This window comes from Apodemus sylvaticus, chromosome 17 (genome assembly GCF_947179515.1).
Source record: "Apodemus sylvaticus chromosome 17, mApoSyl1.1, whole genome shotgun sequence".
NCBI classification, from domain to species: domain Eukaryota; kingdom Metazoa; phylum Chordata; class Mammalia; order Rodentia; family Muridae; genus Apodemus; species Apodemus sylvaticus.
Genome location: NC_067488.1, coordinates 6,688,239 through 6,715,423, shown reverse-complemented (window position 1 = coordinate 6,715,423; position 27,185 = coordinate 6,688,239). Strand labels below are relative to the sequence as shown.

At 45.1% G+C, this 27,185-nt stretch overlaps 1 protein-coding gene across 1 annotated transcript in view; it reads right to left on the bottom strand.

Annotated features, from left to right (window-relative positions):
- Window positions 1-213: 213 nt before the first annotated feature.
- Window positions 214-27,185, bottom strand: part of Baalc (BAALC binder of MAP3K1 and KLF4) — a 76,023-nt gene continuing 49,051 nt past the window's right edge. The window contains exons 2-3 of the mRNA XM_052161366.1: window positions 12,542-12,708; window positions 214-325 (exon numbers count right to left, since the gene is read on the bottom strand). Of these exons, the coding sequence (XP_052017326.1) occupies window positions 215-325; window positions 12,542-12,708 (278 nt within the window). The 3' untranslated portion in view covers window position 214. The remainder of the gene's footprint in view (window positions 326-12,541; window positions 12,709-27,185) is intronic.

The window sequence follows — 27,185 nt, the reverse complement described above, 5'->3', positions numbered from 1 at the left end:
GAAAACAAACCACATTTTGGCAATCTGTGAACATATTTCAGGACTTCTCAATGTATTTTCTGTACGTGATAAACAGGAAACTGAGATGGTCACCACGGCGTGGGCGGCCTGGGTCGCTCAGAGGCATCCACGTTCAGCGAGTCACACCCACTTCTTCAGGGTTCTTTGACTGGACTCCACCAAGAAGTCCATCTATCTCCACCTCCAGGCACAGCTAATTGATGCAGTTCTTGGAGGCCCGTTTACTTCTGTCCGTCTGCCGGATGTTCTCTGTAACGTTAAGAGCCACGTCTCTCGCAGACATTCGCTTAGCATCCCTTTTAGCCTGTTAAAGAGTTAAAAAACACGGAATGAAGTTCCTGGAACATATCCAAGGCCTATCCAAATTTGCATTAACTTCTTGATATGGTATAAACGATATATGATATGACAGGCCGGGAAATGACCTGCAAGGACTCATGTCTCAAGCTCCGTGAAGGCAGAAAACTTGCACACGTTAACGGAGTTATCATGTGATGTCCTGATGCAAGCGTACATGATTATTCTCAGACGTTTCTCTGTCGACTCTCTAATATTAAACTAGCACAGGTCCTGGGGTAAGCTACGCTCATAAAACATGGGTGAATGAACACTTTAACTGAGATTAAAGGGTGGTGAGAATGTTTTCACAGTGGCTTTAGCAGGGTGGTTGAAAGTGTTTTTGGCTTCGGACTTTGGTTCAAATACAGACTATGTATATCTCCATGGGGCAAACATCTTCATCATTACAGAGTTTCCTTAGATGTGAAGTGGGGAGTAATATTGTCTACCTCATATGACTTTTGTTATCATTAAATAAAATTACACATGTAAAATGCTTGGCACAATGCCTGTGATTTAATAAAGAGATACCTCAAAACGCAGAGTTGTCTAGTTTAGGTGAAGACAGGTCTGCACCAAAGCCCAAGATTAACACTAAAGAATAATCCCAGCCCCCCCCCCCCCCGCCCATTTCTTTGTGAAAACAACTTTAATGAGTGGAATGGAGTCCTGCAGATGTCAGTGGGCATGAGAGGACCCTGCAAGTCCTGTGCACAGGTTTACGTCACTGATCCCTGCTCCAGGGAGGATCCACTGGCTAGCTGCAGCTGGGAGATAGGGGACAGCCAGCAAGGAGCCTCTAGCTGTCCTTGCAGTTTCCGAGAGCCACTAAGTGGACCATGATAACTGGTCACACAGCGTAGAAACCCAGAGTATCTAGATAAGCCCTGGGAGTTTAGCCAATAAACTTCCCTTCCTAGGCATCCTTTCCCGAACAGTATTTAATCTCTGGTTCATCCTGAGTAAGTCGTATGCATCCTTTTCTGCCATGAATAAATGATTTAGACAAGCAAGGACTGTCTCCTTCCTCAAAGATCACTGTGTGTGTGGCGAGGGGTGGGAGGAGCCTTCATCATACAGGGTAGTGCCTACAGCAGTGGCATCTGGGTGCTCAGGGGTTTGAGAACCACAGCCTCCAGCCCAGCCCTTGCCATTTTTTACCTGAAGAAACACCAGCCGGGACCCCTATCTTAGGCTGTGTTTCGTCTCCCCTGAGTAACTTGTTGGCATCCCATGAGCTTAGGGCCTCAAAAGGGGGGAAAGGAACGTTGTCTAGTGTCCCCCCCCCCCCATTTCACCTCCATGAGCAGCATCCTGGACCCCAGCAGGAAAGCAAAACACAGAACCTCATCTCCCCACTGCTGAGTCCTGGCCACTAACAAATCCACAGCTGGTTTTGGTTCTGTTTTGTTTTTGCAGTGTGTGTGTGTGTGTCTGTGTGTCTGTGTGTGTCTTCACCTGATTGGTGTCAGCTACTCTAGAAGTTCCAGAGAGGTTGCACCTTATTCTCAGGGATACAACATTCTAGGCTTCTTGCCCCAGAGGAGAATCCACTGCCATCTACAGTTCACAGCTCCTAGCAGAATCACATCAAGGCTGTGTGTGCATCTGCTCAACAGCACCTGCATACTTGCTGCCCTTGAAACGGTGACCTGACCTACTTCCTCACTGTGATGCATGTGTCAATCAATGTTCTGAGGAAGAATCATCACCTTGGGATATGCTTCTAGGGAGACAGACTTAAGATAATAGCATATTGGTAATCCCAGTGTTCAAGTTCAGCTTCAGTTTCTTTGTAAAGTCGAGTGCTTAGCATAGTACTGAAACAGAACCAGGCCCCAGGCTAACTTTGGCTGAATAGATGGATGGATGGGTGGATGCTGGGTGGGTGGATGGGTGGATGGGTAGATGGATGGATGGATGCTGGGTGAGTGGATGGATGGGTGGATGGATGGATGGATGGATGGATGATGCCCCACTTACGCACTCTTTCTTTAACAACAGTAATCAATGTAGCTTAGAGTTCTGTCTTAGTTCAAGTCTTTCAAGCCTGGGTTAGCACAAGAACTAGCAAAGACTTTTATTGGGGGTTTTTTTCCCAGAAGCAGAGAACTGTTTCTTGCACATACCTAGTTATTATCAATCTACCTATTATCTAAATGATCTATATACTTTCCTACCTGTATACATACCTATCATCTATTTACCTATCTACATACCTTCTATCTATCTATCTATTTATCTATCTATTTATCTATCTATCATCCATCTATCAATTCTCAAAACATTATTCTTAAGAACTTTCTCCATCCTTCACTTGACATTGGACTTCTCTCTGAACACAACTGCTAACCACACACAGCTGTGTACAGGAAACAAGACAATGAGAATGTGTCCCAAAGAAAGGTCTGGTGATGGTGAGGCCATTTCTATCTGACTTTCCTGAGGTTGTTGCTACATGAAAGCTTTTAAAACCATCAGAGGAGACAGAGGCCATATTTCAAATGAACCAGACAGAAGCATTTCTCTCAGATTGGTGGCGGGGGGGGGGGGGGGGGGGGGGGGGGGGGCAGGGGGAAGGGGGGAGGGTAAGAGAGGTTTCAACAATGAGATTCAGTTTCCCAAGTGGCAAAAATGTTTTCCTTTAGAGAAGTATATTGAGATAATTTATGAAGGTTGATTTGTGGATTATCCACAGAATGTAAATGCCCTTTTCTATTTCAGGTGCGTGTGTGTGTGTGTGTGTGTGTGTGTGTGTGTGTGTGTCTGTGTTTGTGTGTCTGTGTATGTGTGTGTGTATGTGTGTCTATGAGTATGCATGTCTCTGTGTATGTCTGTGTGTGTATTTGTGTGTGTGTCCATGAGTGTGTGTTTGTACGTTTGTGTGTCTGTGAGTATGTATGTGTGTGTATGTATGTATGTATGTGTGTGACAAAGGTCAACTTTGTGTGTCTTTCTCTATTGGTTTCCATCTTCTTTTTTTAGACAAGTTATTTCACAAAATCTAGGGTGTATCACTTTAGCTGTTTGGCCAGAAAGCCCTGAGATTCCATTTGTCTCTGTCTGCTCCCTACACCAAGCCTTAAAGTTGTAAGTACAGGCTGCCATCTCAATCTTTGACATGAGTGCTGAGATCTAATGTCAGTCCTCATCCTTGCAAGCTTTCACCCACAAAGCCATAGGCTCTTATTTCAGTATATGTTTAGGTTTTAAAACTCTAAGAAACTTCAGGATTTGAATGATAGCTAATTTCTAAGGGTCAAAAGCTACAAAGTGGTTGTTCTCACAACAGGTATTGAGTGGATATGACTGTAATTGTGAATACGGTGAAGTCACTTCTTAGACTGATCCACCACATCAGTCTGTAGATTAAACACAGAACACAAATCACAGGGCTGAAGAACCCGGATCTTAGCGTAAAGCTTGTCACAGTGTGCCACTTTAGCTTGGGTTACCTGCTTCCCAGATATTTGAGAAGCTTAAATATGTCACTCATGAATGACCCATTTTAAAATGAGAAGTTTCACAGTCTGAAAATCATCTCGGGTCCTAGCAGATCAGCCACTCCAAAGGTAGCTGTTGTCACTGATTTCATTTGAAAAATCATGTCAAACACAGCAACTGATACCGTACTTTACTGATATTGATGTCTAGGGAGGCAGCAACTAGGTAGCAAAAGTAATTCAAAAAGAGATGGGCTTGTGAATAATGGACACACTGGGGTTCTGGTTCCAGTGATGGCCTCGGGGAGTTCCCAGCTATAGTCAAATCCATTTTCAAATAATTGCAGCATTAAATTTAACAAACCAATTAGAATTGACCACTTTCTCTCCACTTCTGCCTTACATTTATTTATTTGTTTGTTTGTTTGATTGGGGGGGGGGGGTCAAGGGAGAATCCCCATGATACAAGACACAGGTAGAGGTAGAGAACAGTTTGTAGAAGTCGGTTCCCTCCTTCCACTGTATTGGTTCTGGGAATGGAAAGTCAGATTAACCTTGACAGTCAGTGCCTTTACCTACTGAGCCATCTCACTAGCCCACAGAAGTACATTTTTTTTTGAAGAAGAAGAAGGAGGAGGAGGAGGAGGAGGAGGAGGAGGGAAAAAAAAGGAATCTGAGACATCAACCCAAAAGTACCTTTTATATCTATAGGTTGGTAACTACTGCAATCTAGTTACAACTTGAAAGTTTAGGATTATGTTTTGTCTTGAATGTGAAATGTTCCCACGGGTCAGAGTTTTAGTCCCCAGCTGGTACAGCTGTTCTGGAATGTTCTTGAACTTTTAAGAGGCATACCCTCCTGGGAGGAAGTGTGTTACTGGGGAAAGGACTTAAGGCTTTTAGAGCTCAGGCCTACATCCTGTCTGTTCCCTACTTACAGACTGCGTACAATATGACCAGCCTTGGGTGCTTCTGCCTCTGCCTTCACCACCATTGTGAACTGCATCATTACGACGAAAATAATCCCTTCAAGCTATGAGCCTAAATTAACCCTCCCTTTCCAAAGTTTCTATTGTTAGATATTTGTAGAGGAACGAGAAAAGTAATTGATAAAAATTCAAAGTTCAAATGAGAGGGAAAGAGGAAGCTATCAAGTCAGATGTCTTCTGTAGAGATTCAGAGATGTAGAATAGTTAAACCTCTTTGTCCCTTCCTTTGTAGGAATAGAGATGCTCCCCTCTGACCCGGTCTCAGCTGGTCAAAGATCTGCATTCAATATTCTACCCCCTTTTTAAAGACAAGGAAAAATAAGCATCTGAATTGCAATTACTGACTTTAAAAACATCTCACAGTTCTGTGTGATGGTGAGGGAAAAGTATTTGACATGTTTTTCTTCAATGGCTACCTGTTAATTCAGTTCTCCCTTCACTTTTTATGTTCTTGTTTTGTGAGCCCTGTCACCACCGACTCTTATTAATGGGCCGCCTCCCGTTTCTCACCCATACTGACAGCTTTGTTTAATTTTGTCCCATTTTTATTTCTGTAGGTCTAGAACCCTGTGAGTCACAGCTTTGGGTCTTCTTGATTCAGCCTCTTTAGTCACGTGCTGGCTGCCTTTCTCAAGGGTAGCCAGACAGACTGTGATAACTTACTGGCAGCCTCCCTCCCAGATGGATTTGTCTCTCTTGGGGTTCAGAAGTCAACAATCCAGCTCACTCCCTGTGGAGGTAAGGACAGATTGGAGGCTTCACAGAGACCTGGACTCCAGATTGCAGCAAAACCTACTCAGTCTTTTTCTCCTTTTCAGCCCAAATGGAAATAGAGATGTTCTTGTTTTAGCTTGGACTCAACAAATTCGCCTGTATCTAGCAAAGGACTGTATAAACCATTTCATAGTTCTTTGTGAATGACAAAGAAGAGCTGACTAAAATCATGGTTTGTTAGATATGGTCTGTTTGTTTTTCTGCTGCATTAGTATTTTTAAATATAAAAGTAATACATGAACTAGGGGTGATAGCTCACACCTACACAGATCTCAGCACCTAGGAAGGGAAGGTGAGAAGACACAAGAAATCCAAGGTCAGTTCCCAGGTCATATAGAGTTTGTAGCCAAATTTGACTACAAGAGATCGTGTCTACAAAGAAAAGGGGGAAAAAAAAGCAATACATGATTATAGTTGTTTGTTTGTTTTTTTTTAAAAAGAGAGTGTAGTATATAACATCTTGGTTAACTGCAGCACATGGGAGGCAGAGGCAGATAGGTCTCACTATGAGTTTGAGGTTGGCCTGGTTTACATAGTGAGACCCTGTCTCATTATATTATATGATATCACATATATCATATATTATATATTATCATATTATATTCTTTATACATAATATATTTTCTATAAGCATATAATTAAAACATGTAATAATTATATTAGTATAATAAAATAATACTACATACTACAAATAAATTTATACATTTATAAATATGTAATTTTTTTGATAAGCCAAATTTCAGCACCTGGGAGGATGAGGAGGAGAGTTGAGAGTTCAGATCCAGCCTTGGCTATAGAGCAAGCATGGACTACATAGTGAGATTATATTTCAAAAGACAAAACAAAAACTCAAGAGTAAAGGGGTCATTCTCTGGGAATCCAGGCATGGACCCAGCCAGTGCCCATTGACCTGGCCAAAATTTAATAAAACTTGCTTCAAATGTGGCTCAAAAGAAAGTATAGAGAAGGGTATCCTAATAACACGCTCTGACGTTTAGCACCCTCCCACAGGGAGTCACACTAAGCAATTGTTTATGGGATGTGTATAAGCGCATCCTGTCACGGCTCTGTTATCAGTCTCCCAGTAACCCTCACTTCCTGTCCAGCCTTTTTATTTCCTGTGCTGCTGCTTTACTTCCTGTCCAGCCCTTCTACTTCCTGTCCAGCCTTTTTACTTCCTGTGCAGCCTTTAACTACAGCTTGAACTGTGCACTCATCTATTTTCAACTTTTTAATCAGATTTGAAATTCAAGAAGATAGAGTCCTTGACTATTTTTGTTCAGTATCCAATCTAATTCCATGCCTGTCACATCATAGATGCCCAATAAATGATTTGAAAAACGGACAAGTGCAGGTAGCCTTTCAGAAAGAAAGGCAGGACACAGTGATGCATACCTAATATGGCAGCCCTTGGGGAAGTGGAGGCAGGAAGATCAGGAGTTCAAGGTTATTAGCTGCATAATGAATCCAGGACCATTTTGAGTTGCATAAGATTTTATCTGAGGGGGAAAGAGTGGGGAGTGAAAAATGGGGAGGAGGAGGAAAAGGGAAAAAGAGGCAGAGAGGTCCACGCATGCACAGAACCTGTTTGCCCTGCCTACGTGCCCTAGAACTTTCCCACTGGCTTTCAATTATGTAAAGCACTGATTGCTCCTTACATCACCACCGCAACATCCCAGTCTTAGTATGTTTGTGTGCACAATAAGGCATCTGCAGTCAGAAGGCAGCGCTTTGTCAAGGACAATGTCCTGCAAAAGTAAAGACAATGGCTCCAGGTTCCACATCCTGATGAACTCTGATCAAGTTCACGTTAACCTCTCCAACATTATGATTCAGCCAATGAAAGGAGAGAGCTTGGGCCTCCATTTTCCCAGATGGGGAAGGATGCTTAAGTTTTCAGAGTTGTGGGGATTAAAAACAAAGCCCTGTATAGTGTCTGGCACAACATAAACCAGACGTGTTTGTTTACTCCTCCTCTCCTTATCAGGGATTAAGTGCAGAGATTTACAGGCTGCAACAGAAGGTCTTAGATTTCTTTTCTGTCCATTAAAGGAAGACAGACACTAAGAAACCTCTAGTTCCCAGATTCCATGAGCCTTAAAGCAGTAACATGGGGTGAACCAGGGTACATTCCGTCTCAGCGACCCCACCGTGACAGGCCAGCTCTTAGCTTTCCACAGCAGGATCAGAACCACTTTGACTTAAGCTACTGGGTTTCATCAAGCGTTACAAGGACGTGTTGCATTTTCCCATGATCCTCAGGGAGAGATGCTCACAGGGAAGGTAGCAGAGCTGCCGTGATATGATGGCGTTGCCAGGACAGGGCTGGTGCTGGGGAAGCCCCTTTTAATCTTAGTGAGCTGCTAGCCTTGTCCCATTCAACCAGCGCATAGTTAGTAGCACCTAGTACAGGTGCACAAACCCTGAGGTCGACAGGGACGTCAAGGAAAGACTATGAAGAACAAGGAGGTCTATGGCCAGAGCGTCTTTTAACTGGACTGGTTTTGCTGCAGGCCAAATCCCCACAGAAATCTGTCCTGCTGCTGTAATAGATCCCTTCCTTTTTCCCAGGCCGGGGCTGCTGAGGGCTCCCCAGGGCCCTACCACAGCCTTCCCTCTGGTTCCCCCCAGTGGTTCCATCTGTTCCCTCCCTCCGTTTAGCATCTTGCTTCTGTTTTCCTAAGAGGCTCCTTTGCTTGCCTGGCTCTTCCTCGGTGTGATGTGCCTCACATTACCACTGTCAGAGAGAAATTCCCCGACGACCCTATCCTTTGAAGTCTGTGGGGTTTCACCCATCCTTCCCACACTGGGCCACGCAGTGCCAAGCATTGTTGGCTAGACACTGGGGCTGGAACTTTTGGAGGAAGTCCCTTAGCTGAGAATTAACTCAGACAATGGGTAATTCCTTTAGCGTCTGGTCACTTTGCCAAGAACAATAAAGCAACTGGAGCATGTGCAGCTTTGGAGACATGAAAGCGCTGTGAGCAGCCAGCGACACACTCAGGGTCTTCCAAGAGCTGTGTCCACATGTCTGTCTGATACTTGAGGGTTTTTTTGTTTTGTTTTGCTTAGGTTTGTTTATTTTTATCTTGCATAGTTTTGCCTCTGTGCATTACGTGCATGCCCTTACAGAGGTCATAAGAGAGTGTCAGATTCCCTGGATCTGGAGTTAATAGATGGATTGGGGGAAGGGAGGGACTCTGTGAGCACCCTAGCCAAGCAAGAAGGCAGTTCAGTTTAGTACAACTCAGTAACAAGTGTTGGCTCAAACTTTGAGAGTCTGACCCCAAGGAGCTTATTGTAGACACATTAAATGTGCACAGCCCAGTTTGCCAAAAGGTTTCCTGGTGATAATTAATTCAATCCCATGTGCACAACAAACCTTAGAACATGACTACACCAAAAGTCTTTGTAAAGTAGACGTGGAATCCTCTGTAAAGATGGGCTCTATAGATTCACTGAGAAAAACAAGCTCAAGATAAGCGACTGGGGAAGGGTCCACATGGCGAGACCACATGGATAGCACAAGGGTCACCATGCTATTAACCACATCCACTCCCAACCGTGTGGACAGAAAACAGGTTAGACATCTCTCCTTTGAAGAAACAACTCTGTGTATTTAACGTCCCTGCTTCCCCTAGTGTTTATCTGTGAGCACAAGGACCTCTGTGGCGCCCACAGTGGTGAACCTGGCGGCTGCTGGAAACTGAACGGAGATCTTCTGCAAGCTCAGCAGCTTGCTCTGAACTCCAGGGCTGTCTCTCCAGCCCCAGCGGAGGACTTTCTTTTACTTTGTGTGTGTACCATGGATCGGAGGATAACTTTCAGGAACTGGTTTTCTCTTTCCACTACATAGGTTCCTGATATCAATCGCATGCTTGGCAGTAAGCACCCTCGCCTGCTGAGCTAGCCTGGAGAGGAGTTTGTTCTGACTTTAAATGGAGGACATGAGATCTAAGCCTGAAGAAATAGCATATCAAAGTGCTTGGAGCCAGCTTGGAGTTCCTAGACTGCCTTAATTAACAGAAAGCAGCAGAGGCTCCTCTTGGATTGTTTTCGGGACACAGGTGAGGAGCTGGGTGAAGAATAAGTCAATGATTTATCAAGTGCTGTGAGGTCAGTATGGTCCCAAGCAATCAAGGAAAGCAGGGTACATAAAGAGCTCTCTACTGAGACAGTCAGTTCCAGTTTCTGCAAGATCACTGTGGGTGCGATCATGTTGCCCATTAGCACCTATTGATGCTAGTCAGAAATCAGGGACCAGAAGGAACTGAAGAAACAGAGATAGGATTTGTTTGATGGGCTATGAAGCACAGAGGATTCAAAACATAAGATACTGTTGCTCCCCATCAGTGGAGTGTTCACTGAGTCCTGTCACCCTTCAGGAAGGATTGTGAGCTTTGGAGGGGACATCTGTGCTAACAGTTATTATCCCCACTAATGGCTTCCCGGGTACTTCAGAACACCAATCAAGTCTGTAGCAATGCTATTTATCATATCATCCGTCTCTTGCTCTCAGCCTGAGGGACACTGGATCTCAGAGGACACAGTACCTCTGTCTTTCTCACACCCTGGTCCTTGACACTCAAGCAGTGCCAAGTAGCACTCAGAGGATTTCAAGAGTGCTCATAAGAATTAACGAGGAGCATCTCAAGGCCCAGTAAGGGATGCCTTTTACTCACACATTTTTCTGGTAAATCTGAATGGGAAAACGGCAAGAGGCATGTGGATGGGGCTGTGTGCTTCTCCAAAGGTGTCTGTCTCCTGGAGAAGAAGCAGCAGCCAAGAGCTGATGCACAGGGGAAATGCTGTAAAATGTTAGCATCGTGGCTCACATCTTAATAAGCCCAACGCAAGCTGAAGATGTGTGTAGCAGTGCCCAGGCCATGTGGGCTATCAGCTGATTCCCTGGTGATCTCCAGGCTGACTGGAAGCCATTACTCTATCCACTGTTGCTTCCCAGCAATGTAAGAGAAGGTGGCACTGCATGTTGCACACACAGAAAAAGGTTCCAACTTGAAATTAGATATTCAAAGTGTACATGTTTTCTCATCATTGTAAAAAATGCAGCCAAGGATAGCTTTGTACTTTGACCCTCCTACCTCCATCTTCTCAGTACTGCTATTGTCCAGTGGGGACTGAGTCCAAGGGTTTGTGCTGCTAAGAAAACACTCTACCCACTGAGCCACGGCCTGCCCCATGCGCTGCTCTGTTATGATGCTCTGATCCACTGTGTTCATCTCTATCTTGTTTATGGTACTATCTGCCATACAATGCACGCCTTAGTTCCCTTGCCTACAAAATGGTCGTGATACTGTTGTTGGGAGGATTTCAAAGCCTACAGGGCCTAGTAGCTAGCACCCTTTAAGTGCAAAACACAACTTTGAAGGGATGGGCAAAGAGGGCAGAATGTGACGTAAGGAAAACAAGGATGTCGATCAAGCTGTTTCCCAGGTAACTCAGCCATGTCTTTGTTATCACGCATTCTGTGTCCTAAGTGTGGAGAGAAGGATTAGGGGACAGACATCTGAACACTCAACCTTGTGAACACAGTTCTGTGGAGCCCAGACTGTCTAGTACTCTGCTAATGATGACTGGTTCTCCTGAAAGTCAACTGATGCACAAAGTAGACAATACAGGGCCCTTCCATCTCCCTTGCCCAGCTAGAGTTAGGGTCCCATTAGCATTCCACTCAATGAGGTCATTGTGTTGTGGGCCCAGCTATCCTGTTTGTCCCTGTTCTATGTATCTCAGTCTACAAGAGGAGGCCCATCTGTCTGTGCCTTTGGATATTATTTTATTTCCACTATACATTTAAGAAACCTGAGATTCTGAAAGATTGACTCTACAAGTCTCCTCAGGCAATGAACTTTGGAGATAAATTTGCAACCAGTTTGCTGATCAAAGCCACTGAAAGCAACTTAATGATGTGGGACAGGAATTCCATCACAAAATTCTTGCAAATGATAAGCTTTGTTGCACAATGAAGTGGAATCATTGGCTGCACCAGGGCTTAGCAACTTTTCATTCTTCCCCAAGGCACCGGATGATATTACAGTAGGTTTACATTGTCACGATGTCTTTACCGGAAAAACCTGAACCTTGTCTTCATGTACACAAAACAATGTTTTTGTGATATATCAACTCAGAAAAAGAAAATGCTTTTGTAAATAAACTACCATGTAAAGGATTAATCAAAAGAAAAAAAAATCCCATCATTAGGTAGGAAGCTGTGCCCTCAGGAAGCAGAAGGCCACAGCTGGGAGAGGGGGACCAGTAGGTTCTGAAGCTTTAAGTAAATGGTGGACTTCAGGGGAAATGAGGAAATGGGGGGAGGAACGGAAGAGGAGGAAGGAGAGGAGGAGGAGAGGAAGAGGAGGAGGAAAAGAGAGGAGGAGGGGGAAGAGACTGCAGGGTCTCTACCTGCTCAGAGCTTTTGTTCTGGGCTGCAGCTCCTCACCCCCATCCCCACCCCGTGGAGGAGGAGCCACGCACAGCAGGAGCACCTCCAAACTATAGCTCTGGGAAGTAAGGGATCAAAGGATGCCAGCCAGGTCCAGGAACAGCAGCCAGCATTGTTTCCAACAGCAAGAGTTCGTGATGCCAACATGATATTTTACAAGAAGCACCTTACAGACCCTTGCACTGATCAGCTGATTGAAGGGTAGGAGGTACAACACCGAGTTTGTTTCCTTCCACAGGTTTCACAGCCTACAACCAGGAGATCTTTGGACAAAACTGTGTACCTCAACAAACTCACACTTCCTCCAGAGGGCAACTATCAGGGACTCTTTTTTTTTAAGTTAAATAATACTCAACAGCCCACGGGGAAAGGATTAAAATGATGTTTGCAGTAAGTTTCCACATGGAGAGGTGGAAAACCTCTATTCCCAAGGTCTTCCTTCCCTGGACACAGGGTTTGTAAGTTCCACCCCTGTTCTCCAGCCCCAGTTAACGTTGTAGCTTTGACCCTACCTCTGTGGCCCAGAGGCCATTCTGTTTCTGGGTCAGAGGGCCTGAGCTGAGGTTCTGTGAGTTGGGGCATTGGGTCCCACAGTTCATCTTCTTCTCTGGGTTGGCTATTCCACCCGGGGCTGCAGGTCGGAGCACCCCGTTAGAGGACAGTCCGTCTTCCAGCACACCTGGGAAAGCAAGGAGAGAATGGCAGCAGAGGCTTGCAAATAGCGACTATTATGAGCAACCCCAAGATGGCAAAGAGGGACAGCTAAAAGCAGATGGTGGCCTCAAGTCCCACCTGGTAAAGCTATCTTTTCCTGTAAGAATACATGTGTTATTGTGTTTAAATGAGATTTTAAACTAGCTTTGTAGCTTGAAAATTTCATTTAATGCATTGATGGCAACTTTTTCACACTACTAAGCATTGGGTCATGTCGTCCTTTTACATATCTGCTGGATGAATGAGTGGGTCATCATTTGGCCAATCCCCTCTAACTGGGTATTTGTTTCATTTTCTAATGCTAGATGTTACTGGAATAATATTCCTTTTGATTGATAATTTTATTCCAGTTGTCCTCTTAGGATAAATTCCCAGAAGTAAGGTTACACAAAGATTTTTCCCCCCTGGTCTCCACCTACTGGACTGAGCAAGTGTGTCTCCTGTAACAAATGCCAAGAAACACCGAACTTTAAATAAATGACCTCACTAAAGAACAAAAGGACAAGATGGGAATTCAGGACACACAGCAAGTACCTGATTTATAGGAGAAAAAGGGCCCAGGGATCAAGGAGGGGATCGGTCAAGTGAGCTGAGAGAAGCCAGCCGGATCCCACAGGGGTCGTGGGGATGAGGGGACAGGCAGAGAGGGCATCCCTCCTCCTCCACCAGCCTAGGCTAGATGGCCAGCCGTCCTCCATCCGGCCTTCACCCAGAAGGAAGCTGTACTTGGGGGGCCTTGAATGACTCAAATTCAAAGAGAAAATGACTAAGAAGACCAAGATGGTGTCCACTGAGCTTTGAATCTGAGCCAGGCCCCTTCTGAGCCCAGCAGGTCCTGGGCTCATGAGTGCATCTGCTTTGCTGAAAGTGACCAGCAAGTTTTTTTGCATAGGCTATATACTTCTGTGTAATAGAGGGAAATGTAGTTTATTTTGTCCTTTTCTGTATTTACACATTTTGGTATGCTTTAGAACTAAGAAATATAAGTTAAATTCACACAACAGAAACACTGGGTTTGTGGCTGACCTTTTGGGGTAACCTCTTAACTAATCTGGAAAGATTACATCTGGCAATGGTCCCTGGCAGGCCTCATTTTTTTTTTTTTTACCTTGCTATAAGAATTTCTCAGTTCATAGGCCGGGCTCAGTAGGCTAGTCGGTAAGCACTTAGCTGATGGTGTGAGTCATCAGTTAAGAATGTAACCAACATGGCTAGGGCGAGGAGCTGAGGAAGAGACAGCTGGTGCTGGGCCATAAATAATGCGCACAGTGTCTGTGTCAGACATCTTTAGAGCCTTTGTGCATGCTGTCCCTTTCATCCTCACAGTAGCCCTGTGAACTAGGAATCATTATTCATGCTCAGTGAATGAAGTGGCTCCTGTTTTGTGCTAGATGCTGGGGTCCATCTGTTTATCTGTTGCTTACCACTCTCCTCCTACCCCAGCCTAGGCATGGAAGACTTGCCCTTATTTTAAAGGAGTAGACATTGAAGTCTAATTCTAGATCTGTGCTTTTCTGATGCTTAGGATGCAAACAAGTGCTTCCTCCTAGTAAAACTCCTAAGTAGGCAACTCTCAATCTTAGTGTATAGGAGATCAATTAATGGTGTCTTAAAATGCAAATCCTGACATCCATTTGCCCAGATTTCTGATTCAGTAGAGACTCAAGAACATGGATTTCTGAAAAGTCACCCTAGATTCTGAGGCAGAGGAGTTTAGAGACTGCAAAGGCTCATTATATTATGACTGTAGATGTGGCTACATACAGCTCTCTGTCTAACAGATCAATGCTCTTTCTTATCTGAGGGTTATGGGTAAAATGCTCATCTTTATTAGTCTCACAGTGTATTCTGGAGAAACATAATAAACTAAGATAAATTTGCCAACTCCTTAAAATTTGCCTGCTCCTAGAGTAATTTGAACATCCTCCACAAAATTTCCATCCCGGAGACAAACCAAATTACTGACTTTGCCAAAAGATGGGGAACAGACGTGCCGCTGCTTGATAAACTGCGACCAGTGGCTTCTTGCCAAAGCTTCTGGCTATTTTAGAAATGAGGCTGAGTAGGAGGCAGAATACAGAAGTTTAAAATGGTAGCTGGCAGCCACATGCAGAACAAGACTGCTCCTTAACCCCAGCACCTTGCTATGCCTGCTGAAGGTGATTGGGAAGTCTGTCCCAAGTCACGAAGAAATGGCTGCAAGTATTTTCCCTCAATGACAGAAAATTAAAGTGTAGGACATTGGTAATGTGCTTGAGAAGAATCTCTAATGTTATATCAGAGGGAACTCTGGCTCATCAAGCCCTGTCTAGGCTCAGATCCAGAATACATGCCCAATGGTAATTTTGTCTGAATTAAGGTATAAATTAAATTATTAGTACTCAACCACTTACTGAGAGTCTGTCTTCTAATTTTCAAAATGAACCAGAATAGGATGGTGTCTGACTGCCATTTCTTTAGTCTGATGAATAACTGCAGATTGCCCATGATGTGTAATAAGATATGTGACCATTTGCACCGCTATCATTAAATATACTAAATATATATTGAGTAACCCTTGCATTCATGAACATTTGATTTTGGACAAGGATACCAAAATACTCCAAAAGGGAAAAATAATTTCTCAACAAATGTGTTAGAGATCTACATGCAGATCTCACTACCTATACAAAAGTTAAATCACAAGGAACCAAAGATCCAAACATAAAAGCTAAAACTGTTAAATATTTCTTTAAAATATAGATGAAAATGTTTATGATGTTAAGTTAGGCAATAGTTCCTTATAAATGATCCCAAACCAGCAAAATCTATAGTTGGACATCATCAAATGTAGAGACCATGAAGAAAAGATAATCCATAGGATAAGAGAGGACTTTTGAAAATTATATCCCTGCTAAAAAGAACTCTTGCAACTCAATAATGAAAAAAAAAAAGATAAATGACTCAATTCTAAATACACACACACACACACACACACACGCGCGCGCGCGCGCGCTGCGCGCGCCAAGAATATCAGAAACACAAAAAGTTACCAAGATGAGTGTGATTTTAAAAAGGAAAAACTGTTGAAAACGTTGGGAAGCCTCTGCAGCACTGCTGTGCCTGGGACAGCTCACGCCCTTTCCCTTGGTCAGGCTCTCAATAAGGTAGACCAGCGAAGCCACTCCCACCTACACGCCTGAGACAAGCGAAAGCTCGTGTGGCTACACAAGCATGCACACAAGCGTTCGTAACGGTCGGTCTTGTCTGCCAATTTGATAGGATTTAGAATCTCTGTGGGATCAGCTCTCTGGGCTTCCCCTTGAAGTGTTATCTAGATTAGCTCAGATAAAGAAGGAAGCCCCACCGTAATGTAGGCTGAACCACTCCATGGACTAGGATCTCGAATGATTGAAAAGGAGACCTTGAGCCAAACGCACACATTTATGAGTCTGCGTCCTGAATGCAGAGATAGTGTGTCTAGTTGTTCTCTGTTCTTACATCTGCGCCTCTTGCTTCTTTAATCTGCATCCCAAAATTGTTGAGGTGTGGTCTTTTTCTATGTATTGTAATGGAAAAGACCAGCCTATAAGGCTTGGTCCCCCAGGGATAAGAGAATCTGCACCTTGTTCCTTAACTTAAAAACCATTGTTTGAATACAGATGCTGCTGGCCTATAGCTGGGCAGAGGAGAGACAGGTGGAATTTTGGTTCATGGGCTTGGGGCTGGAGCAGAGACCACAGAGATGAGGAGGAGAGAGAGAAGGTGGGGGGAGGAGAAGATGCCGTGAGGTGGGTGAGTCATGACAGCATGGTCATGAGGCTGGCCGACTGCAGTTAAGAGCAGCCCTGAAACGTGGCCAATTATAATTCAGGTTATTGATGGCGAAGGAGATTCTAATAGCTCAGAGGGTAGATACCTGCCCATCTCTAGTGCATTAAAGGCTTAATATAAATATAAAGGTTGTATGTCTTTAATCTGGGAACTGAATGGTCAAAGGCGGGGTAGAAACCCCAGAATGAGATTCAATAGTTTTTACAACACAAAATAAACCCCTCCTTCCTTCCCTCACTGCTTGGGTCAGGTAGGTATATTATCTCAGCAACGACACAAGTAACTCACACAATGTTTGTGGCAGTGTTATGCCTAATATCTGAGAAGCAGAAATAGAACAAACATCCCACCTGCTGGTGGGTGGGTTAATATACATCAGTGGAAGTACTGACGTATGCTGTACACCAACGAAGCTTGAAGCATTATGCTAACTAACTGAAAGGCCAATTTTCCAAAGGTAGTTTGTGAATCCACCTTATGAAATATTCAGAAAGGGGCAATTCTAGAGGTGGAAGGGTAGCTCAGTGGTCACCAAGGGCATGGGTGTTGGGATGAGATGAAAAGTGACTCTTAAGAGGTACACTACTCCAGGTAATGAAAACGTTCTAAAATTGGGGGTGCAGATGGCAATACCACCATGAGAGCTGAAATCGTTTAATTGTCTTTAATCGCTCAACAGCATGATGTGTGCATTATAGCTAAAGAAAGCAAGTAGCAAAAGGAAAACTGTAAGCAACAAGTTTCAGAATGTTTTATTGACTGAAGCACAAAGAGACACACTTGGACTTGAACAGCTACAGTTGGGGAAGAAACTGACATCTGCACTTGTATAATCCATAAGGACATGGGTCCTGACCAGAGTGCCTGGAACCTCTGTTCCCTGAGATGACCACCAATCTGTCACATCTGCCTTTAGCCACTGAGGTTACTGAGGAAACAGCTTCCCAAAGCCCTCAGCCACAGGCAAGGGAACACCTGCAGAGGTAACGCTGGAACTGTGAACAGTACCTGAATGCTACTCTCAATGTGTGGGTCTCAACACCTTTGGGGTTGAATGACCCCATCATATGATTCTATCAGAAAACACAGATATTACCTTCCACAACAGTAGCAAACTTACAGTTATAAAGTCACAACAAAAATAATTTTGTGGTTGGGGGTCACCACAACATGAAGCATTATCTATTAAATTATCTATTAAAGGGTCTCAGCATTAGGAAGGCTGAGAACTACTGCCTCACAGGGACACTGCCAGGTAACACACAGGCAAGGGAACTGAGTGGCAGCCCCAAGGGAGTGGCAGCCCCAAGGGAAAGCGGTACTCTTCCTGTGCCCTCTCTGGACCACATCTTCTCTCCATCCACTTCCTTCTGTCTCTGACCCTACAGTGGCGGTTCCCTTTTGGAAGCTTCATCTCTGCAGAGCTGAGGCTGTGCTCACCAGGTCTCCATGGTAACTGCTTTGGACTACAATAAAAATTCAGTTCCCTCTGCTTGGTTGCTGCTTCTAAGGCATGTGGTGTTACTGTGACCGCTCTAGCACCCTGTATTCCTCCTAGGTTGCCCCAAATACTTCTAGACCCCTCTTTCCCTGGAATATTTCTCTTAAAAACTTAAAAGGCATACCTTGTGTGTTATTTCATTAGGAATGCCACAACAGTAGTAGGCTTTAGTTCCTGAATCTTAAGACACATTTCAGCCCATAACAACTTGCAATTCCTTTTATAAAATAATGTTTATTTACATTACTTTTTAAAAAATAGATGTTTCAGGGACTGGAGAGATGGCTCCGCGGTTAAGAGCACTGACTGCTCTTCCAGAGGTCCTGAGTTCAAGTCCCAGACCTATAATGGGATTCGATGCCCTCTGAGAGAGAGAGAGAGAGAGAGAGAGAGAGAGAGAGAGAGAGAGAGAGAGAGAAAGAAAGAAAGAAAGAAAGAAAGAAAGAAAGAAAGAAAGAAAGAAAGAAAGAAAGAAAGAAAGAAAGAAAGATGTCTCTAGTTACAGGAGACGGTCAGTTCAGGCTCCACAATCCCCCATTACTAGGAGTCTTAGCTAGGGTCACCCTTGTAGATTGCCCGATGTTTCCTTTGCACTAGGTTTCTATCTCACTTCCAAAATGCCCCTCAATTGCAGTTGTCTCTCTCAGTATTCTTTCTCTCTAGTCAAGACTTCCAGTGGAGAGATTGGGACACCAACTCAAGCACAAAACATTTGACCTACTATTTGTTCTTTCTGTAACATGTGCTTGGGTAAAGGTTGCACAGAAATTGTGGGAGTGGCCAACAAATAACTGCTCCAGTTTGAGAGCCTTACCACAAGAGGGAGCCCACCCCATCGCCTGGAGGTCCAGGAACCAGGGATTGTAGAAGCCAGAGACAATGAAATGACGCCCACATTCTGCAACACTTGTAGACAGGAGCCTGGCGTAATCGTCATCAGAGAACTTCATCCAGCAGCTAATAGGAGGAGCAGACGCAGAGACCCATTGCTAAATGCTGTGGGATCCTGCGTAAGAGGAAAGAATCTGTAGGAACCGGAGCAGCCGAGGACACCACAAGAAACCCCACAGGGCTCCTGGGTGCGCGCAGAGACCGAACCGACAATCGAGAGCCTGACCTAGGCCTTCTGCATATGTTAGTTGTGTAACTTGCTCCTCTCCATGTGACTCCTAACAGTGGGCGCGGTGGTCGTCTCTGACTCTTTTGCCTGCTTTTGGAACCCTTTTCCTCCCACTGTATTGCCCCATCCAGCATTAATATGAGGAGAGGTGCCTGTTCTTATTGCAACTTGATATGCCATACTTGTTTGATATTCCTGGGATGCCCGCCCTTACCGGAATCAAAATGGAGGAGTTGTGGGCAGACAGGGGCAAGGGGTTGGGGAGAGGCTATAGTCGGGCTGCAATATATGAAAGACTAAATTTTAAAAGTTTTTAAAAATAGGTGTTTCATGTAGGAAACTGGACTACAATGATAAGAAAGTGAAAATCACCTACAACCTACCCGGATAACTATTAGAAGATGTTCTGCTGTCTCTCTCCTGTCTATTTTCAGTGCGTGAGTGTGTGCAGACTCTGCTCTTAGCCGTCGACACTTCTGTTCATTTCCCCATCCTTACTTCGTCCTCACATAACTCGCTTCTTCTATTATCCGACCTTCAACCATCCAATGGTTTTCAGAGCATTTACGTGGTACCGTCTGTGTGCCAGGTACTGCGCAGGCGCCATGTACATCCGGGCTTCTACTTTCCTAGTGTTGCAGACTCTCAGCTAACTCCGTTCCCTTCCTCTTCCTGCTTCCCACGTCTTCCTGGTCCCTCAACTCCATACCAGAGAATATGCAGGGAAGTGGACAGCAAAGGTTGAATTTTGTTGGTCTGGTGGACTGTTGGCATAATTGTTGGGATGCACTGTGTGAGGATTGTCTTGAATTATTCAATTGTCAATTCTGTACCTGCAGAGAACTGGCTGGACTTTGGTATTGCTACTTTTATGCTTCAGCATCTGTATCATATTTGTAAACACTCTTCCTCCCTCACCTGCTGATTGGTTTAATAAAGAGCTGATGGCCAATAGCTTGACAGGAAAGAGAAGGCGGGACTTCCTGACTGAGAGAGGGTCTCTAGAAGAATACTCAGGTGAGGGAAGATTTGCCAGTAGACACGAGGAGGTCAGCTGTGGACAGGTAAAGGCCCACACGGCAGACAAGGACTAGAGTAGTCGGGTAAGTTAAGTTAGGTGAGCTAGCTGGGAGGTTGCATAAACTAGGCCTAAGCTATAATAAAATGAATAAATCTGTGTGATTATTTGGCGGCTGGAGAGTCCAATAAAGTCCAGCATAGCAGACGATCTGTAAGAAGGGCTGAGGCTCTGGCAAGGCAGTGCATCCTGCACCCTTGCATCTTACCCTCCTCTGGGAAGCTTACTTTGGATCCCGTCTTCTTAGGTTCCAGGGCTGCACCACCACAGCCAGGGGGATCAGTTAGCTGTACAGTCCCAAGCACCTACCAAGCGACACGAATACTCTCTTAGCACGACTCTTACAGTGACTCAGTGCCGGGGCTGAAAAGTCCCAGTGGCCCTCAGAATCACACTTTCCATCTTTGGACTGGTTGGCTCAAGGAGAGTTGGTCTTTCCTTGGCTGAGGTCCCAAGGACCTGACTCTGCCGGGATGAGGGAGCTTAGCTTGTCTTTATCTCTTTACATGTCCAGACACGGTGTCCTGTTCATGGCCTGTCCTCTTACCGCCAAGGCAATAGATCTAATCAGTAAAGGACTTTGAAATGCCCTGCAGGTGACTCCCTTGGACTGGCCTGAAGGTATCTGGTACCACCAGGGCCTCGAGGCTTGCTCTTTAGACTTTCTTCAGACGAAGTTTTAGGCTCTGCTTTGTAGAATGCTGGTGTTGCCCATAAATTATACGCTGAAAGCTAATTTCCAATACAATAGCGATAAAGATGCAGCCTTTACAAAGAGATTATCATGTGGACCCTTCGCTCCTGGATAAAACCTGTGCCTTTTTACAAAACTTTGAAGAAGCCACCTGCCCCCCATTGGTCATGTGAAGAAGCATCAAAGGGCACCCTCTTATGACTCTTATCTTATTTCTTTATCTCTTGGTTCAACTGCTAGAGGAATGGCAGGCCCTTTAAGAAAGTGATAGCTGATTTCCTGGTTGTGTTTTTATTCCTTGACATTTTTCTGGACTTATAACAACCGGATTCTAAAGTTCTTAATAAATTGCTGTGAGACAGATATTAGAAATAACATGGTTTTGTTCTTTATTGAATCTAAGAAATATATATTTATGTCCATGAAAATTAAGAAGCTTCGATCAGTTGAATTGTTTTAAGATTTGAAAATTTAAAATAAGCCAAAGGACTGAGACCTCTGGCATGTGTTAAGACATCTGCCCATGTTCCTCACCGCGCCTCACTGGGCTGTGTGGAACATCAGCCTCAACCTTTACGTTCTATAATTTCATTGGGAATTTATGAATCACTCACAGTTACTGAAAAATAAAGTTCTTAAAAACTAGCATATCATTTCTTACCAATCAGATCGGCGAAGAATAGGAAGCCTGCCAACCCCGTTTCTAACGGGTGTGTGTTAACAAGCTCTCTAGCGCTGTCACGGTGGGAGTTAAGCTAGGTGGCCTTTGTGGCACCCACAGCACAATCTATTCGAGCTTAAGGAGCACTCCATTATGAACGAGCAATTTCCGTGCTGTGCTCACTTCTACTTCAGAAACCTCTCACAATACTCGGAGTCTCTGAGGACATTCCTTATGCTACTGTAGTAAATGCAACCAACACAGCCGTCATTCGAAAATTACTAGATGAATTGTTTTACCTGTTCTGTGGGATTCTATACAATCCCTTTCTTTTGTTTTGTGTTTTGAGACAGGGTTTCTCTGTGTAGCCCTGGCTGTTCTGGAACTCACTCTGTAGACCAGGCTGGCTTCGAACTAACAGTTCTGCCTGCCTCTGCCTCCTGAGTGCTGGGATTAAAGCTGTGTGCCACCGTCTATACGACAATGTAAAAAGCATGAGGTAGATTGACAGGATTAGAAATCAGACAGCGAGGAGTGGAAAAGCGAGCAGAGCATAAGTACACACGATTGGCAGCTTTAATGTTGGAAGAGTCTGCTATACACTGTGACGTCATTGGCTTGATCTTCTAGTCCACCGAACGTGGCCCAGGAGGATATCCAACAAGGTGATTTTTCTTTCTTTTTTGGATAGCAAATGGGACCAGAATCATGGAATTGTTAAGGGGGTCATGATAACATTTCTACATTTTAGGAAGACAAGCAGTGTCAACTAACCTGGATCCTGGGAGCTCCCAGAGACTGAGCCACCAACCAAAGAGCATTCATGCATGAGCTGGTCCGAGGTCCTGGGTAAATATGGAGCAGGGCGCTGCCTTTTCTAACCTCACTGGGAGAAGATGCATCTGATCCTGCAGAGACTTGCTGCCCCCAAGGAGGGAGGATGTGAGGGTCAGGGGGGAAGGAAACATGCTCTCAGAGGCAAAGAGGAAGGGGCATGGGGGGGGAAGAACTCTTGGAGAGGGGAATGGGAGGGTGGCAATATTTGGGATATAAATAAATAAAGTAATTAATAAAATACTTCTACATCTTTTCAGTTCTGAAATAAAAATGAAAAAAAGAAATAAAAATAATTTTTGAAAACTCTTTTCCCAGGGTTAGGCAATAATGACAAGTACTATGTCATCAATGTACCAGGTGATCAATATAAATTGGTCTGTTTGTTACTTTAAAGATAACAACCTTGGAGTGGGAGAGGTGGCCTGGTGGTTAGTGGCACTCACTGCTCTTGCTGAGGACAGGCTTTCTGTTCATGGCACCCACATGGTGACTCACCAACACCTGTAAGTCCAGTTCCAGGGGATCGGATGCCCTCTCCTGCTACTAGTGTGTGCTCTGGCCACCATGCGGTGCACATATTAACGCTCAGACATACATGTATACATATAAAGACAAACACAGCCACAGCTCACATGTCTTAGACTTCTAGAGCAGACTAGATCTTTTGAATCCAAGTAGCTTGCTTTCAGAATGGAGTAAGTCACACTGCAGAGTACCCAGGGAGAATGGTTTAATAAACTACCTTACTTTTGTTTTCTCCTGCTTGGGCCTATGAAATCAGCCTCCTGGCTCCTGATGGCAAGTTAAACATTATTCCAGGAAGCCTGTGCCAGGCTCACTGTCATACCCCACAGCTCTAGGCCAAGGGGCTCAGCCAGGTGACCCAGTAAATCTCCACTCCAGGCAGGACGCTGACTTCCTGCTCTGAGGTAGGAAATGCTTCCAAGACAGCTCAGCAAGCTGGGTGCTGTGGACATATGGTAACCATCCCAAGGGTACAGGGAGAGGCTGCCAAGGTAAGAAAAGAAAAAATGGTAGCTCCGGATCCACTCTCTCCTGGGCAGTCAGACAATCATTGAGAGCTGTTAGTCACCCTAACCCAGCCCTTCCAAAGCTTCTCAATACCTCTGGGTGTAGACCCCATGCCCTGCATACTACAGAGTTCTTTATGGGCTCTTGTACTTTTTCTGGCCTGGTTGGTTTAGTCCCTGCTTCCCAGTCCTCTCTGCTCTAAGCTTAAAGCTTATGGGACATCAGAAGCAACCCACAGCCCTCACAATACTGGCTCTTTTACTCAGATGCCCTCTCCACAGCCTTAAATCTGGCTTCTTCTAGGTTTTCGTGGAAGGGCCGGCTCCCCAGTTCCTTCCACAGCATTACCCTTCTTGTTGTAAGTGTTGGAATGATTCATTTCGTGCCGGCCTGGCATGATATCCAGAAAAAAACAAAGATAGTACCTGTCTTGTGTACGTATGCCTGGCATGTGTGAGGCATAGATACTCAGGAAATGTTTGAAGGAGTCTTGGCCTGTGATCAGGCTGCCAGAGTGGGAACCTTACTGTGGAAAGCAGATGCTGTTAGGTGACAGGGATTTTTTTTTCTTGACTTGCCAAACAGCCACAATAGCAAAGGACAGGGGTGCAAACACGAACCACGCAGGCTGCTCTGAATCCTCTGCTGGTCTCAGGAAGTTACTGAGAAAGCTCTCATGGAAGGTGGACCCGGACAAGGGAGACCCTTGCCATCACCATCCGGCTGCTTGCCCTCGCTTCCCCACAGCTTGCTGTGACTCCCGGGGCTCCCATGGAGGCTGGCATTTGAGTGTAGACTGGGTACAGCAGTGCCAGGCTTTTTCAGATCCTTCGTGAAGCCCCAGCCTGTGTTGTGTGACCACTGATGGGCTGTGCCATAGGGCATGATCTCACGACTGTCACGATGCACAAGGGTGCTGGATACAGATACCCTCGTGTGAGATGCGGAGAGTGTGACCTCCGAGCATCTGGTCCAGTTGAAAGGCTAGAAGGGCTAACATTGTGCAGCAAAAGAGAAGCTAGAAAGAGTTCATATCAGCACCGTCTGCCTCCTGAGACTGACATTTTGATCCCTAGTGCCAATGATAATATGAAAGAAACCATTCCCTGGCCTTGGCTTGTGTTGTTATAACAAAAGGCACGACACTGGGAAGTTTATAAAGATCAGAAATCCTCCCAGTGCTGGAGACGAAACCTCCCAAACATTCCTTCCTTTTCTCTAATAACTGAAATGGCTTGCACAGGTGCTATGGATTGTCCAAAGGTCAGGTTGAAACTTCATCCCCACCGTGGTGCTAAGATGTGGGAACTTTGATGAAGTGATGATCACGCGGGGTCCACCCACACACAAGGCCGCCATTTTCCTCTCCCGCCATGTGAGAACACGGTGTTCAGCCTCACTTTGCCTTCCTGTTCCTTCTGCCCTCATTTCTCCAGAACAGGCCTCCAGTAGAGAGCCAATGCCTTGATCCTAGATTTGGCCTCCAGAACTGTGAATCTGCCTCAGTGTCTTTTGAAGGCAAAGGGCTCTTGCTGTGCCCCATCTCAGAGCTAGCTGTGGAATTCAACGGGGAGCTGAACATGATCCTGTGTACTCATTCTTCTGTGCCAGAGATCAGACAAAAGATATTTACATCTACAGGCAGCCCAGGCCTTTAAAGGGACGGGATTTTTGTTTGCTAGAATGAACACATACTTGCTTCTGGGTTGAAAAACCTGGGTAACTCACAGAAAGGAAATCAAAGAAATGACATATAAAAAGACATATTCAGTTGGTTTTAGGCAGAGAAGGAATGGAAGAGCAGAAGAGTGTGGGAAAGCCTGGGCTACTGAAGGATGCTCAGGGCAACTCGCCTCCTGGTTAGTGAAAGAATGAGAGTCAAAGGTATTAATGAGATTTTGTTGTGCAAAAATAGAAAATTCTTTGGTTTGGGAAGAAGGCACAGTGGGTAAACTGAGGGTTCAGTTCTCAGAACCCATGGGGTGAGGTGGGGGGCGGGGTAAGTATGGTAGCGCTTGCCTGTAACCCAGCACTAGAAGGGCTGGCCCCCTGGGGCTGGCCTCTGACCAGTCTAGCAAAATCATTAAACTCAAATATACAAGAGATTCTGTCTCAAAAACTAGGGTGGAGAATGATTGAAAAAGACATCTCTGGCCTCTATAGTCCTTCATACACATACATGTAAACATGTACACACACACCTTGGTGACATTCTTCTTGGAGGTCAGAGCAGGATTTGAGTCCCTTTGCCTATATCTCTGAATTTGTGTTTTGTTCTTCTAGAGACCAGAAGAATGTGTGAGCTTAGGTTCCTGCTTACGCAGTGAGTGGGTGCTGTTGGCTCTGGAGCTGGGTGCTGGGAGACGTGTGCTACAATGGAGAAGGCACTCAATGCCTTGAGCAAATCCCAGCTCTGCACCCTTGTTAGCAGGAGGCACTTTCAGAGACACTGAGTAATCCACACTCTGGTCTGTCCATTGCCAAACTCTGCTGTGGTAATGTCCATCTGGAAATGGATCTGACTGCTGCAGGTTATAAACCAAAGCCCAAGATCCTGCCCAGTGACAGTCAGCCAGTGAAGACTCAAAACCCACATCTGTGTGGCTCCAAAGACATCTTGTTCCACTACTGTCTTAGTCATTGCCCGACTACTTAACATCACTAAGCCGTCACTTCCTCACATATAAAAGGAGAATCATGATATCTACATCAAAGATTGGTGATCAAAGAGAGCAGATGAGCTGGCGCAGAGTCAGGATTAACTCCATACCTTCCCACCTCCAGGCACAAATGTTTGATTTCAAATGCTTGACTTACAAATGTTTGATTTCAGATCTTTCCTTGAGAGCTGAGTGAACACGCAGAGTAGATGGGTAAACTGGGCGACAAGACGATGTCACCAACAATCAGCTTTGCCAAGTAAACAACTCTACCTCTCACCTGGTGGGGAGGAGGGGAGGGGGGAGGGGTAGCCACCTCCAAAGGGACATAAGAAGCCAGAACTTGAGAAGCCCCAAGGGACCGATGCAACCAGGAGGTTAAAGGTTAAATAAAAGAAGTGAGAGACCAGTTGGCAGGCAGATTGCTGTTCTGCCAGGGCCCAAGGGCTCCTGGTGAGCACAAGGCAGCACTGTGACTCATGTGGCAGGGACAGAAATAGAGCCCCCAGCTTCTGTAGGACGGATCATTTGAGGCTTGGCTAGCTCCTGGATCTTTGTCATGCTGAAGGAAAAATGAACAGTGCCGGAGAAAAATCTACATGGGAGGGAGATCATCTGGTTCTGAGCCCCTCTGGAGCGCAGGCTGTGGTCGAAGGAGCAGGGAACAGAGTCCAAAGCAAAACATGGTGTACTGCAAAGAGAGGCATTTCAGAGAAACTGGCAACACACAAGTCTAGCCAAGGAAACACAGGAGCTTTCAAACTCTTGATGTCCACTGTCCCTTGTATGGATATTGTTTTGTGGGTAATGGCCCCAAAACAGGAAAGAGGCCCCAGATGACGGCCTGGAGGCTGGGATCCTAAATGGCTGCCTTCCTCCTTGTGGTTTTTTCCCTAACCATCAGAAGGTGTTTTAAGATATTACCTTCCCAGCCTGGACTTGGTATATTAGAAATCTTTCTCAGAAGGCTCCACATCAAAGTACCATCTTAGAAAAGAGCTTTTTGTTTAAAAAGCTCTCCTGAACTTGGGAGTCAGGTAGATCCT